The 15,791-nt window shown below is 31.5% G+C and overlaps 1 protein-coding gene across 9 annotated transcripts in view; it reads left to right on the forward strand.

Moving 5' to 3' along the window:
• The window catches only part of LOC107445231 (nucleolysin TIAR), a 106,981-nt gene that overhangs the window by 37,268 nt on the left and 53,922 nt on the right, over positions 1-15,791 (forward strand). For 2 of the 9 annotated variants that reach the window (XM_043039763.2, XM_043039851.2), the window contains exon 1: positions 5,000-5,518. The exons of 4 other annotated variants lie outside the window; for them this stretch is intronic. In XM_043039763.2, the coding sequence (XP_042895697.2) occupies positions 5,207-5,518 (312 nt within the window). In that variant the 5' untranslated portion in view covers positions 5,000-5,206. Of the gene's footprint in view, positions 1-2,952; positions 3,004-4,879; positions 5,519-15,791 lie in introns of those variants that run through there. 3 more of the 9 variants (XM_071186441.1, XM_043039907.3, XM_043039810.2) reach the window with 3 other exon arrangements.

Below are 15,791 nucleotides of genomic sequence, written 5' to 3' on the forward strand. Positions count from 1 at the left end.
CGACTAAAGTTGAACTCTGTAGCCTTGTAATTTTGACCCAATCAACCAGACAAGGAAACTCCTGGATCAGTAGTACCCCCAGACATAGGAGAGGTATTGATTTGTTATAGGAACATGGAGGACTTTGCGGCATGACAGATTTAACGTGCACCAATCACCGCTTATTAAAATTCGTTCCGAGGGCACTTTGCAGCTGATTTTAAAAACAGCCATGTACGTCATTTTAACGAAAGAAAAAAGCCCCCGAAATCAATTTTACATGCTACATTTACTTAATATTTCGTTTTGACGTTTTGGTTAAATATGAGCCATATTTTTTTTATTATTTACATTTGCTGTAGGGTCTTAAAACTTAGGTCAATAGCATTTTTTCACATTTGATTATATTATTTATTCCATAGCACTCTTTTTTAATTAAAAAAATGTAATGAAAAAGCTAGGATAAAGTTTTTCAACTTGTAATATTGACATATTTGTTACTACACTTGTTAGTTAATTTAGTAATCCCACGTCAAAGTTACATGTTATGCAGTGAAATATTTGTTATTAATATGAAATACATGCGGGAAGTGAGCACTGTTCATACCATCACTCCATCAACATCAATGTCTATCATCCCCTCATCAGTAGCTCTCTATCTTTCCGATTTTAAGGGCTGGTAGGGGGGGGGGTAGGAGAAAAGGCTAAGTGGTGGGTAGGCGGAACGGGGTAGAGGGTTCGGCAGCAGAAATCCTTTTCTTTTACCCTTTCATGTAAATTGCCGTCTCATTTTCTCCTCTTGCATATTCAAGCGGAGAGCAATTTTATTGATTGCGTTGCTTGTGCCTTTGCTTCTCTATTCTAACCTCCGTGCCTCGTTCAGCACTGCCTGTTTGTGAAGGTAACCTTGGCAACGCTTTTGTGCGTGTGTATGCGCGCTTGTGCCCTATTCCAGATACTGCGGAGAAAGTAAAACGGGGGTAAGGGGGCATAAAAAATAAACAAGGGGGTGACGCGAAAGCTCCTTTGTGTTCCCTCTCCTTTTTGGCGCCAGATGCGTTGCTGTTAAAGCAAATAAAGTATTGTTTTCGTCATAAAGGGAAAAAATACTTTAGCAGGAAGCGCGTGCACGCGCTATCGTTTTCGAAAAGAATTGTGACTCTCCTCCGCTCTTTGTAATCCGTATATATAGCTTATTTGGTTGTATTTTTTAACCCCCGTTCCCCTTTAGTTTGAATCTATTGCGATATGAAAGATCGTCCCTTTTGAGTTCTGAAGTTTTAGTTTTTCGATGCGCGAAAATGCCATGTTTTAGGGGAATGCATATTCTCAGAGAGACCAATTATTTGAGGCATGATAGTTTTTCTCCCTTGTCTTTTTCTATCATAGCGAGCTCTTGATCTTTTGTTAGAATAGGAAAAAAAAAGGGGGGTGTTATTTCGTATCGAAATTTTCTGTTCATAATTCATGTTGATTTAAAAATTCACTACAGTTCAATTTTAAATGTCTTTTATATCTTTTGTTTTGTGATATTTTCGGGGGGATTCGAATAATTTTTAAAGTGTAGAGTTAGTGCCGAATTCTGCTTAAGTATTTGTTTCTTCCATTCTGAATTATCCTTCGTTTCAGGATTTTTAATTTACTTTCTTATCACGCTTGCTGTCTCTGTGTATATTTAATATTTGAAATCTCAATGGTTAAAGAGAAAAATGAAATTTTTTTAATAACTTTATCATAGATTCATTAAAACAAATTTAGTTCGCTTTTATTTCTCAAATCTAAAGACATCCTAACATAGATGTTTAGATGTTAAATTTTCTTGATTATTGCCAGTAAAATAATATATTATACACATAATTGCCATAAATGTGTTAATCACAGTATGAATTCTCCATATCCTAGTATCAAAAGTTTTTAGAATTAGGACCAATAGAAGCTAATTTGCCATTTGACTTTGTTTATAAAGTAATTTTAACGGGCCTTCCACTGGTCACGGGGGGGAAAGGCATGGAATTGTTATGGCATTTTTTTATTACAAAGATCTGGAAAATTCCGATATCACTAAAAATAATCAGTCTTAAAATTGTCGGTAATAGTAATCGGTTGTTAAGATTCGATTCAAATAATTCTTTCTATCAAATAATTTATTGATATTATTTGATATAAAAATTTCACATTTTAGTGAAACTATTCCACGTTTTCATCCTCATTCAATATTTTTTTGCTCGCAAAATCTAATATTTGACATTAAAAAAAATATATTTGACAACAAAACAAATATTTAGCATAAAAAAAAGTTTTCTGATGAAAAATTGTGTGATATAGATAAAATATGATCTATATTAACATTAAAATTTTCTTTAAAGTACCTAAAAAAGTCGGATTTTTTAAATTTTTTTTTGAAGGGATTAAGGGGGAATCCTTCCCAAGTCTTATGAAATAGCAATGTACACGTGAAAATCAAGTGCTTGTAATATTTAGCTCTGTGTAAAAGTTAAAATTTAACTCGAATACATTCGCCTGCTGTGTTGTTTCGTAGTCTTACATATTACTAACCCCATGATAATAATAAAAGAAAAATTCTCTAACTTTGACAAATGCGCCTTAACACTAATTTAAATACACAGATGCTGTAAACCATTCGTTACTGGAATAAATTAGACAACTCCCTAACTCACGGCGGTAATAAAAAGGAATAAAGTAAAGAATCCTTTCTTATATTTCATTTGTTTACACTTTCTCCAGACAAGTGTAGTGGTCATTTATGTTCCACCCAACTGTACTTCCTCTCCATCTCAGAGGAACAACCCGCCCTCCACGGAATCTCGTCATTGCTTAATCATGACGAATGCGCGGTTTCCTGTATAACGGACCAAATCTCTCATCCAGTCTTTCTCTTTTATTTTGCCCTGTGTAATTCTTGAGCTCTCTGGGGAAAAAGGAATTTGCTGGGACTAATGCCGAGGAAAGACGAATGTCCTCAAAACAATGATCGCATTCGTGGGGGTGTTCCAGTTTGTTCAGGTGTTCTCTTTTTTTTTTCTCTCCCTTTATTCTAGTCTGTGACGACATTATCTGTTTTTATGGAGCGCTGTTTTCATTTATTACGTTTCCTCCCTTGGGACTGATCTGGTGTATATCGCCCCTGAGTGCTAAGAGGAGATGTAGCGTCTGTAATTGAGTTTTGGTGTCTGGTTGTAGATGGGGTTTGGGGAATTTTGTTAAGTTTCTGAATTGTTACTTATGTGGAACTTATTTTGTAAAGCGATTATTATGGGTAGTCGTTACAAGTAGGTATTTTTTGATAAACTGAAAAAAAGGAGATAATAAATTTTAGTATATGTTCCAAGTTCAATAATAACAGAAACTTTAAGCTTTATGCGTTCTTTTTTTTTTTCGTCCAACTCGTTTTGTAACACCTTAACAGTAAAGTACCAACAATTACGATTTATCCGTAATTAATAAAATTTCGTAGTCAGGATTTCAGTCCTGTAGTTGAGTAATTGCGGTCCAAATTACGGTTTTTGGAGATTATCGTGATAATCTATGTAAAATAAGTATTTATTTCCTTAACTACTCAGTTATTAACTTTATTTGTGGGACATATTCGGAGAAAAAGATTAATTTAATTTTTTTTATTTAGCAAATTTATGCATTGTTATTATTTGATATTGAATATAGTGAATTCATGTATAATCATTATTATTGGGTATATGCCAATATTTAAGTTGTTAAAACATATTGAAATCGCGCTAATTTTAATTTTGTTAGCGTTATGTGTTATTGTACTTCTGATTAATGATAACTAGTTCGGAAAGTTGGATCTCAGCTTTAATTTAGTTGAGTTCGTAATGTCGTTTGTGTTTGCAGAATATTTAGTGCGGCTATTAAACTACGTCCGATGCGTCTACACCAACCCAAACACATACTGAACTTTTAATGTTGATCTTTATAATGAAGTTAATTGCACTATTTACTTTTAATTTTGCATGGAACTGTCCAGATATAAAAAAAAAATACTTGTTAAAATTGCAATGAGAAATTCAACCAATAAATGTTCAATTTTTGGTTGGAAATGAACCATAATGAAGTTACGTTTTTAACTAAATCGTTTTAAGATTCAATAAACATTTTAAAAGATTAATTTAGGATTCACTAAATGAAATAACATCCCAACATTTCCTGAAATTACATGCTTACAATCTTTAGAAAATTCAGTCAATTTTTGTTTAAATTACTAAGAGGGAAAGACTTGTTTATGCAGTTATTATACTTAATTTTTTTTTTTTGTAGGAGAGGTGTATTTCGTTTTTGATGTTCGCCATTTTTATTTAATTTTTTTAAGAATTTGATTTTATTGTTAAGTCTTACTTGAGCTATACTAACCGAATATTGATGGTGATTTTGGATTCGCTCTTTATTAGATTCCTAAGTTTTTACGTAACTTTCATAAAAGCTTATTTTAATTTTAACTATCATAAAAAAAGCTGAAAACTAAAAATGAATAGTGTTTTTAATTTGTTTTTAACTTCACTGATATAAAAATAAATGTTGGAAAATTTTAATTAGTTTTTTCTAATTTGTGACCAAATATGTGGACGAATCACTTTTTGAAATAAGTAATTCTTTTATTTCTATTTATCTGTATTTATATACTTTTCAGTTCCTATTTAACAATGTATTAGGAGGTTAAACTATTATGCTAAACAAATTGAATGAGCCAGTTATAAATATTTGTTGTATGATGAGTATCGGAATTCGTCGGAATATTGGATTCCAGAACAAAGGACGACCGCGGCGTGTGTAAAGGACAGCTGCTATGTCCAACGATTGGAGGAGCAGCGAGAACCCCTTTGTTTGTTATTAGTTAGTCCGCTGATTCACTCTGCAATTCCATATTGATTGTGGGGTAGAAAGGAACGCCCGATTGCCATTCTCTCCGGCCGTTTGCGAATTAGCTATTTTGTAGCGTTTGGGACGGCGCGATGGGGCTGAGGAGGGCATGCGCGGGCGGCACAGCGTCTGCGCCAGTCAAGGGCGCTGTTCTCACTTATTCCGGAGTTCTTCGGATGGACAGACGGCCGGGGCGCTCCTCTGTGCTTGCTCACATCATTCACCGGTGCGCTTCGTTCGAAAAGTGGACCGGACTGCGGCCTCAACGAGGGAGGAAGCCCTGGCTGTGCTTTGTGCCCCGTACACTCGTTGCGCCACTTTAGGGGGCACTTCCATGTTGATTGAACCGTACACGACGGCCGTCCGACCGCATCCGCAGCTGGTGTCCGGAGCCGCCCTCTGTCCGGACCCAGCTTCCTCTGCCGACGCCCTGACTCTCTTCACCCCGTGGATCGGCGGGGCGGCCACCGCTGCCGCTGGAAGCCCTTACGCGGCAGCTGCCGTGCCCGCAGTTGTACCACAACAGCCGCAACAGCAGACTACAGCTCTATTCCGAGCTGCTACGGTGCCCCTGCACACTCTGCGGACCGCCCTACTTCAACAGCAGATGATGACCAAGGTGGACTTGCCGCCTCAGACACCACTAGTAAGTAGGAATGGATTTTATGTGTATTTCTCCAACGTAATGTGTGTGTGTTGTTCCGGTTTATAACCTTTGGACTCATTTTAATACGCGATGTGGTTGTTTAGCTTCATACTCGTGTGGTAATTTTTCATATCCTCCTTCTATGTTTATTTTTCAAACAGAGAACTGTGGATTGTTGTAGCAGCTATTAGTATTTTTGAAACAACTGCCTAAATTTGAAGTGGTTAAATACTTGTTTGCTAAATATTTCAATTATAGCAAATTTGGAGTTATTTTATCTATTTAACCATGGGATAATTACATTACTGTGCTGGCTATTGATGATAAAGAATAATCTCTTTTCAGCAAGAGAATGACATGAATCATTCCACCCGTTTTTTAAGCTTATGTCAACTGTCGTCGATTTGATCAACAAAAAACCACGAGTCATATTACGTCTCTATTTGTGTTTTGGCATCCTTCCAATTAAAACATTACCTGACCATATTCCATTCAATTTTCAGTGTGCTTCAGCTTCCTAATTTTGTTTATTATGCTATTCATTGAGGGTTTTTCGTTAAATATTTATATTAATTTGTTCATTTAAAATCAATAGCTTTTAATATTTGAAAATAGTTTTTAGAATTTTAGACTGGTTGGAATTTGAAAACGATAACTATCATTTTAATGTTACAATCTTGAACCTTTTGTGATCGTTATTCTTAATTTTGAATCAAATAAAATTTAAATTTGAAAAAAATAACAGTTTAAAGTGAAACATAATATTTTTCTCGATAAGAGAGCTTCGTTAACGTCGTAATATGTTGTACATCATATTTCAGAATAAGTAAATACAAAAGGTTGGCAGATGCTGACTATTTTTTTTAATCGTACATTTAAAACCGATTTCTTTTTTCAAAAAAAGAGAAGAAAAAAAAAGAAATCTAGTTTCATTTTTAAAGTATAAAAGAAAGGATTACAGTAGTAAAATATTCCCCCCATAACGTTCAGATCATAGTAAGCATTTAGTTAAAATCTTTCTATATGATGAAAAGAGATTAAATAAATGTTTGAGTATGAAAAGTAATTTTATTCTATTTGTCTTGTATTATTGGGTATAATACTGATAAGATTATGAATCAAATTGATTTATTGACTTTTCTATCTTAAATTATCGATAGTTATTTCATTTCTCCTTGTATTAGTCATAAATCTATTCAACTATCATTACCTCATTTATCAACTTGGTTTTGCTTCTGTCAGAAGCTATTAGAGATAAGTTCCTTTGTCTACATGCTGATCAGATGTATACAAGACACACAGTATATAAGAAAAGGAATGGGCCCATAAATTAAACAGTGTAGCTTACAAGAATTGTAGATTATGAGGCTGTTCTTTTTTGGATTTCAAGACAGTCTGCAATTCTGGAAGTCGAACTACAGCAGCGCATAATAAATAAACGTATTGTTTCAGTTTTGTACATTTTTTTAATGGTATGGGAGTAGACCGTCTCAATTATTAAACTGTTTAAAAAAAGAAAAGAAAGAGTAAAGTAATCATGAAATTAGTCGGGTTTTTGGAATAAAAGCACCATAGAAAACAGTCCACGTCTGTGCCAGGTACAAACCTGTAATCCTGAAGACATTTTTATGGAGTATTTATGAAATTACATGCATTAATTTTGGCTTCTTTTTTTTTAAAGCTTTATATAGATAGTTACCTCACCCGTGACTAATAACTCCACTTATCTTTCAACTACTTTTGTTCTCTTTGGACCAGAATCAATACCGTTTGATCACACAACTTAAAAAATTTGTTTACATTTTGTGTAGTATAATCGATTTTTAGCTCGTGTACAAAACAAATTGATTTTTGGAAATCCAAGCCCAAGATTAATAGGTCATTTTGAGCCTAAATGACCGATGGCTTAAGTGTTCTGAAGGTTAAAAGATATATGGTGAAAAAGTGTAAAGCACATCACAGAATTTTATGCGTCTGTTTAGCTTTGAAGGAAGTTAAAAAAATCTTCGATAACTGTCATTTTCATACACTTTCTTACTGTTTTGTAAAAAAAAATAATAGGTATTAAATCTGTAAGTAAATAGTCTCGATAATATATCTTATTTGACTTTTTTTCTCTCACAAGTTTTAGCTTTATATCTGAATTGTGGCGTTAATCTGCCATATTGAATCGCAGATTCAACTCTGGTACAAAATAATCCTTTAAGTATTCGGGATCTGACAATAAAAGTAAGCCCTAACTTATCTCTAGTATTCGCGCTTCAATCCTTTAGTTATTGTGCGACGAATACCTATTTAAATAATGAATTATTTTTTTTTAAATTTGAATTTTTAGTTCACTTTTTTAAAAGGGGATTTTTTTTTCTTCTTTTTTATAAGTTATTAAATTACGCCAAATTTTCTGCCCTATGTTACTGCTTATTTAATTTGTTATAGTTTTTCTTAAGTAAGCTTATAATTTTTTATATGAAGTGTTTTTGTAAGTGTAAGAACTTCTAAAATTTTAAATGATAAATCCCATATTTATTGAAAGCACTTTCAGAAAATTTTTACGTTGAGTGTGTTATTAAAATTGACAAGCTTCAACTCCTTTGTACGTATAACTAATACCAAATAATGAGAAAAACTAATCCAGAGAGAGTTATTTCAATAAATAATTTTAATTACAAATTTAGATTTTTCCATTTTCTTTTTCTAGAGTCTTTTTAAAATATCTTAAAATATTAAGATAGTAACTTTATTTGAAAATCTGATTTAGTCAGAATATTAAAAGAAATAAAAAAGAGAATTAAGATTTTATTTAATATCGAGGAATTTTTAAGTACAAAATCATGCTTAAATTTAATTTTAAAAAAAAATTAAAAATTTTCATTCTAAGAGAAAATTACCTTTATCATAAATTTTTTATGCATATATATATATATGCATGTAATTTATAGAAGTGTTTTTAAAATTTTTTTAGGAAATTTGGTTTTGCCTGGAGAGTGGCGAGTCGAGTATTCAAACTATCGAATAAATAGAAATTTTATTGTATAGCTATTTTTTAAAGAGAAAGTTCTGTTAAAATACTAATATCGATAAATTCTAATTACTTTGATTGCTTAAACTTATAGATATGAGTGGTAGCAATAACCCTCCAGCACGGCCACGGACATAGCAGATTATTTTAACTTGCAGATTAAAAAAAAAAAAAAAAAATAATCTATGCTTTATTTTTTAAAAAGAAAACTAATGGGGAAAGTTGCTGACAATAAGACCTTGAGGGGAAAAAAAAAATCTTACAAAAATTTAAAAGCAGAGTCGAGAAAACACCTCAAAGAACAAAAAATAAGAATTTTTTTTTCTCTGCTAATTACAGCTTAACTCTCTAGGGAATTCAATTCCTTTAACATGATTGTATAAAATTCAATTTAAATCTAAACAACGTGAAGTTTTTATATATAATTTTAAGGATGCTTGCGAATTTTGCATGTATGTTACATGAGGTTGAATTTTTACAGTTATCTATCTGACCGTGTTGAGATCGGAGGCCAATTTGGATTTAGGAACATAGTCCTACTGATTCCCTACTTAAATTTTATCGGGGTTATATGGTATATAAAATTACAAAAAAAAAAAAAAAATATATTAAAGAAATTAACTGAAAATGATTTCAAAGCATTTCGTTTCTAGCTTTATGTCATTAAAATAAAATTGACTGGGTGGGGTCTTACAGTTTTTGAAATTCACGGAGCAGAAATTTTTTTCAAAAAAAAAAAAAAAATCACCTTTAATTACACATCTGATACATCAAAATTTGGAACTCATCTTACATCTATGTGGTAAACTTACCTAATCATATCATAAATCGCCCTCCTATTTATAGACAAACTGAAGAAATTACAAGAAAGAATTTGCTGGAAAATTTATCTAACGGGCATTTCCGCCTGTTTATTTTCACGAAGATGGATTTTAAGCATAAAGCCGAAGGACGCAAATATTTGCTTATAGCTTGCATGGAGATAAACTCAAATTCAGAATCGATGCTAATTTTAAAAAAAAGAAAAGTATTAAGTGCTTCATTGAGTAGTGGGTTAAATTAAGGAGGTAGAAAAAGAAACAATATTATGAACATCTCAATTAGACAAGTTCACAAAATTTTATAGCTGCAAAAATTTTTATAGCTGCGTGATAGAATTTATTATTTTAGACAGGTTATATGATAAAAAAAAAAGTTTTGCTGCAAAAAGTCAATCCTTCAATATAATACCGGAAATAAAAATAAATTTTGTTTTTATGTTCAGTAATATGTTCTCTAATAAGCAACGAACTATTCTTATAAAATCTTTCAGGCATGGATTTCAAAAAAAACCTACAAATACTAAATTGCCATAAATTTATCACAATTCTATAATATTAGGATGATTTCCTTTTCCCGAACCTAATTTTTAAGTTGAATCTGAAATTTGGAATATAATGAAGTAACAAGTGAACACTTAGATTCGGGTTTAAAGTGTTTTGTGCGTTGTGTATCGAAACTCTCATTAAGTCTATGTTTCTTAGCCTAATCTTAAAAATCCTAATCTTTTTATTATCTTTTTTATATTTGTTAATTAGTTTTCCTTATTTCATTCCTTATTATACATTTTGGATAACCACGATTTTCTTTTATCTGTAGGGAAAAGAAAGTAAAATAATAGCTTTTAATGTGGTAAAATTTCCCAATTTTTTTTTCTCCCCTCCTAAATTTTGTGAATGAGTGGCAGTAATGTTCTGTTTCACCACCAAACTTGGTCCTTATTCAATAAATCTATCTCCAAAACTTGTATATTTTTTGTTTTTTGGTTTGTCTGAGAGCTTTGTAAAAATTAAGTAGAATTTTCGTCTTAGTCTGGTTAATATTTTTTTCCTTTCTGAAAAGAATGTGATTGTGAAAAAAGAATGTTAAAGGGGGGGGGGATGTTAAGGCCAAGAAGGACTATCGATTTACTTCTGGAAGTTCTAGAAAGAAAATAGGGTGTGAGGGGTGCTGCTGAAAGTAGGAGAGGGGAGCTTGCGCAGTTCAGTAGTGAATTTGGGTGGAGGAATGCGTAGGGGTTCTTGTCACTAAAACAGACGTCCCTGACGCGAATAATTTGTTTTCATATGACAAGAGGTTGGTGAAAAAAAAAGTTCTGTCCCTCCCTTGTGATGTCCGTTCCTGTCTTTGTTGGCTGTCTTTGTCCCGAGGGTGTTGCTGTCTTTTATTTTAGAATTTGAATCTGAGAGAAATGGGTAGTGGGAGTCTTCCCAACCCTGTTATCATTTCTTTATGTTTGAATTAGAGGGATATTGTTGATTCAACGTCGACAAGACTTTAATTATAATTTTTTCCCTCCCTATTTCTGAAAAAGAGTGAAGTTCTAATTTACATTTGGCAGTTCTACCAGTTGATGTTAAATTTTAAAAACAAATGAAAGAAGTATCTATGCATAGCTACGGTTTCGATTGCTTTGTTTTAAATTTGGTTATCTTATTTTGTTTTTTATTACTTGATTTGTTTTTTTGCTTTCTCTTTTACGTCAGTTTGGCAGGATATTGTTCCTGTCTTCGAATTTCTCAACTTTCCCTTTTCCTATTTTTCTATACCTAATCTTCCCCAATTTATAATCTTTGAAATTATTTACTATTCGAACTAATACCAAATTTTCAGTTTAAATTTATAAATTTTTTTTTTATTATTTAAGAAATTTTAATAAACTACATTATAAATGTATAAAATTTTCTTAAATGTACCGTATAATTTCTCCTTTATAATGTAACTTGAGAAGTATAATCGCTCCAGTAGTTTTGCAATCAGACAAGTTGGTATTGAAATTTCTCTTCAATGCACAAGTTTCTTGTTCAGTTTGAAAACTTTTTTGGGGATAGGCTCACAAATTTCAGAAAGTAGGGATATATTTTGATAAATGTTTTTAGTTTCGCTCCAGTATATCTTAAAATATAGTCGTCACAATCTTAAATTTAAGAGGCAAAGATCTTATAAGCAGCAGTATTTGTGCGTTATTGAATAGTCGTAGTTAATATATTTTTGAGCCCAAACTAAGTAAACAAACCCTTTTTATTTTGGATGTACTAGATATTCAATGAAAATGTTGTTAGGGTTTGATTAACAACATAAAAAGAATAGCTAATATTTAATTACAATTGTTTCGATCTCGCAATGTTAACTTAAAGGGTATTATTTAATGCTTCTATAAAGCCTTACGTTTATTTAATTAAATATAATTTTTATTAACGAGCCTCACTCGATTAGAACTATATCATAAACTTATTTTATTATGTTTTAATTTGCTTCCGTATCTGTAAGGACATCTTGCAATCGAAGTCCCAAAAGCTTTTCGACTAGCTAGATCATTAAAGACTATTGGAGCTACAGGCCATATAACATTGAAAATATCAGTAGTTTTTTTCTTTTACAACATATAGAATTCATTGTCATTTTTTGGTTAAATAATAAGCATTCTTGCCAGTTTCCAACTATTAAGGGTGCTCAAAATTTAAGGGAATCTCTGTCTGGTGCCAGTACATTTTAAGAACAGGAAAAGTCAGAGAATTTCAAAAATCCGGGAAAAATCGGAGATATTTCTGGGAAATAAAATATAATACTTAAAAAGTCTGAGGATATTAATTTGAGGTTGAGGCTCCTTAAAATCCGATATTTTTAGTAAAAAAAATTGGTCTTGTTGTAATTTTTTAAAAAAAAAGTTTGTTTCAACTCTAATGGTTAGTATAAGTGTCTACTTACCATTAGAGTTGAAAGTAAACTCTAGGGTAAGTTGAGATTCCCTTAAGATTGTATTGTTTTAAGATTTATGTATAACTGAAAATTTATGCATTCGGTTTAAAGGAAAAAAAAAAAAAAAAAAAAAGGAATTCTATAAAATCAGTTAGGGAATTCTATAAAATCAGTTAGGAATGTTTTTCCAGCCACTGTGATATTAATTTTATTAAATGGGGCAAGCTAAATCTTTTTTTTTTACTGCCAATGAAGGTTTCTACTCCTTTTCAACCTTAAAAAATAATTAGGAACCTTTTTGTAAATAATTTAAAACTTCTTTTTTTAATAAACAACATAGTTTTTTTTGTCACACCCAAAACTAAAAACTTAAATTGCGTAACTCTTTTGTAATAAACGTGATTAACTGCTGTCTCAAAAGTACTGTGCCCAGCGTTTTTTATAGGTCTGACGCATATATATATATACACACACTAATTGTTTTTTAATGAAAATGAGTTTTAAAAAATTCCTTGTATGGCTACTTTTTTTTCGTTGCAACTAAAGTATAGAATTTTTTGTTTCTTTTACTACATAATGTTATGTGGTAAAATTGCAAGACATTTTCGTTTACCCTCACTACACTGTTTCGTATATCTTAAGTCATTTAAAGTGTATTTAATGTAATGATTATTCCTCATATATTTCCGAGTCTCGAATTTACTTCAATCATTCGTCGAAATTATAAAAACATAATGTTAAAATCATAGAGTTTGAATTGAAGATTTATCGTGATTCTCTATGGCAATATTTTGTTGAAATTTTTTTCTTGACTATCTTCTGATTTATTTACAAAGAACATGGGACGATACTTTTAGAATGCTAAAGATAGTGTTTTCCTGTTTAATATCCATGTTAAAGGAAGCACGTTTCCGAATTGCTTTTTTGCGATTATCTTGAAATTCTTATGTCGTTGTTCACCAAGAGTCTTCTGGTGCCCAACACCAAAAAATAGCAGGTTTTGAGATCCAGATTGTTAAACTTCCATGTCATGAGCCATTTCTGTATGTTGCACTCACTAGGGGCCGATTTTCCACATTCCTTATCTTAAAATCTCTAATTTTTTAACAACAGTGCCCCATGATAATTTTAATCAGGAGAATTTAAATTACAACATCAAAATTTCAGCCATGTCGACTGGGATCCAATAAAATGTGCGAGGGTTCCTTTATCGCTTGTAACATGCCAATCTTAGAAACAAGGCCAAGTAATCGAAAGACTTCAGTTTTTCGAAATTGCAATCTTGTAATACACGTTGTCGTGATTTCGTCAATATAATCCAAACATTTTTAATATTTTATTTGAACCTTGAAATTTAGCTTTAAAGATAAAATCTAATAATAATTCGTATAAAATCTAATGATTCGTATAAAAATGTTTGCCAGTACATAGTATCACATGAGGAATCTCTCAAAGAATTTGCTTCTTTATTTTCCGGAGAATTCTAGCTAGAAATTCGCCTTTCCAATTTTCTCTCTGAAAATTGTAATTTTTGACAAGATAGGCAGAATCAAACCATATTGAACCTCTTAAGGCCTCACATACCTTTTAATGCTTCAAAAAATCGATTTTTTTAATAAAATTTTATTCTATTCTATGGATCTTTCTGAAAATTTGGAAAAAAAAAACATAAAAAAATTCACATTAGATCAAAAGTTATCGAAAAAATAAGTCATACATTTTCTTTAATAAAATATGTCCTGTTTTGTGTTTAAACTCATTTATCTCAAAATGCTATTTTTACACCTTGCGCGCACAATATCTCGAAAACTATTGATTAGAATTGCACAAAATTTTTACAGCAGGTCTCAAATACCTGTTTCTATAAATTAACGAAGCCATTTGAAGGTGGGATTAATGTATTGACATTTAAAAAAATGAAATAGCAATTTTTTTTGTTAAAATTTTTTAATAAATTTTAAAAAAAATTTTGCATGGAGAAAAAAGTAAAATTATTTGTTCATTCTTCGTCATTTCAGTTTTACCATATATTTCTATACTCACAAAAAAAATCAAGCAAATATTATGTAAACTTTTTCCAGAAGCTTGCGCGCAAATAAAAACAGAAAAATTTTATTGAATTAAAATTTCAATTAATTAAGAAATTTCTTAATTTTTGAAAAAAATTTTTGCATTGTTTTCAAAATGTAGACTATGTATAGTGTCATATTTCAAAATTTGGTATTTTTAGAATAATTATTATAAAATTGGCAGATGATTGAAAATTGCTCGTTTTCTCTCATTTTTTACCTATTAAAAGGTATGTGAGGCCTTAAGTTGTTAAAAACATTTTCCCATTGTTTAGGAGTCAGTTTCCTTTATTCATAAATTGAAATCTTGCACTAATGTTAAATCTTGAATCAAGAAAATTGAAAAATTATGAATATAAAAATTGTAAGAGGTTATTCTTTTTTGCTATCTTTCCTTTGAATTGGAGAGAGTGCTACAGAGGTTGTGGCTGGCATCTTGGGACGATGCTTTTTGAACTCTGAAACTGCTTTTTCCCGTCAAATATTCTTCAGGTAAGAGAGCTGGTTAACTTACAATTCTCTTCGCCTTCTCAATTCTCTAAAGAGAAAAGGCTATTGGAAATAAGATAGTGGATTTCTGCCGAACTACTTTCTCTTTTATATCTTGGTGAAAAGAAACTCCCATATTTTATGCTTATCTTATTACCAGAAGCGATAATATCTATGATATCGAAAAGCTTCAATTTTAGAAATGGCTGTTTTGTAGTGTGTGTTTTCATGATAGTGTAGTTAAAACTTTATCATTAAACATTCTTTTCATTAAAACGAACCGTTAAGTTGCAATCTTTTAATTTGCAATATATGTAAAAATTTGTAATTTGGTCCCAGTATTCAGAGATACTAGAAATTCTCTTGTTAGCTTTAGATAATATTTTAGTGTACGGATAGTATATAGATTATATTCAAATTATTTCTCTAGCTTTTATTTCCCTTGAATTTTTTATAATTTTGCAATAATCTAAAAACTAGAATAAGCTTTGTTTTAAAGCATTATCGTTATTGCCAACTTTAATATTTGGTGAAAATTGTAAAAAGTTATATCTCTCGACTATCTTTCTTCTGAATTGGCGAGAGTGCTCCAAAAGTTAGCATCTTGGGACGATACTCTTTTGAGCGTCGAGGAATGCGTTTTTCCGTCAAATATTCCTCAGGTGAGAGAGCTGGTTCACTTGCAATTCTATCAGCTTTCTCAATTCCCTGAAGAGAAGGACTGTTGGAAATAAGGCAGTGGATTTCTGCAGAACTGCTTTCTCCTTTCCTCTGAAAAAGTACTTGACCGTATCAAAAATTTACAACACCATCGGGAGTTGGGTAAACTTATCTACTGTAACTTAATGCCAATCTTATGACCGCGGCCTGGAGAAATACTCTGCCCTGCATCTCTCTACCCCTCTAGGGTATCGAGAGACATTTGATGCCCGGTTTTCTGAAATGGCAATCTGCGCGG

Source organism: Parasteatoda tepidariorum, chromosome 9 (genome assembly GCF_982258835.1).
Source record: "Parasteatoda tepidariorum strain Cologne lab strain chromosome 9, Ptep-v5.0, whole genome shotgun sequence".
NCBI lineage: Eukaryota > Metazoa > Arthropoda > Arachnida > Araneae > Theridiidae > Parasteatoda > Parasteatoda tepidariorum.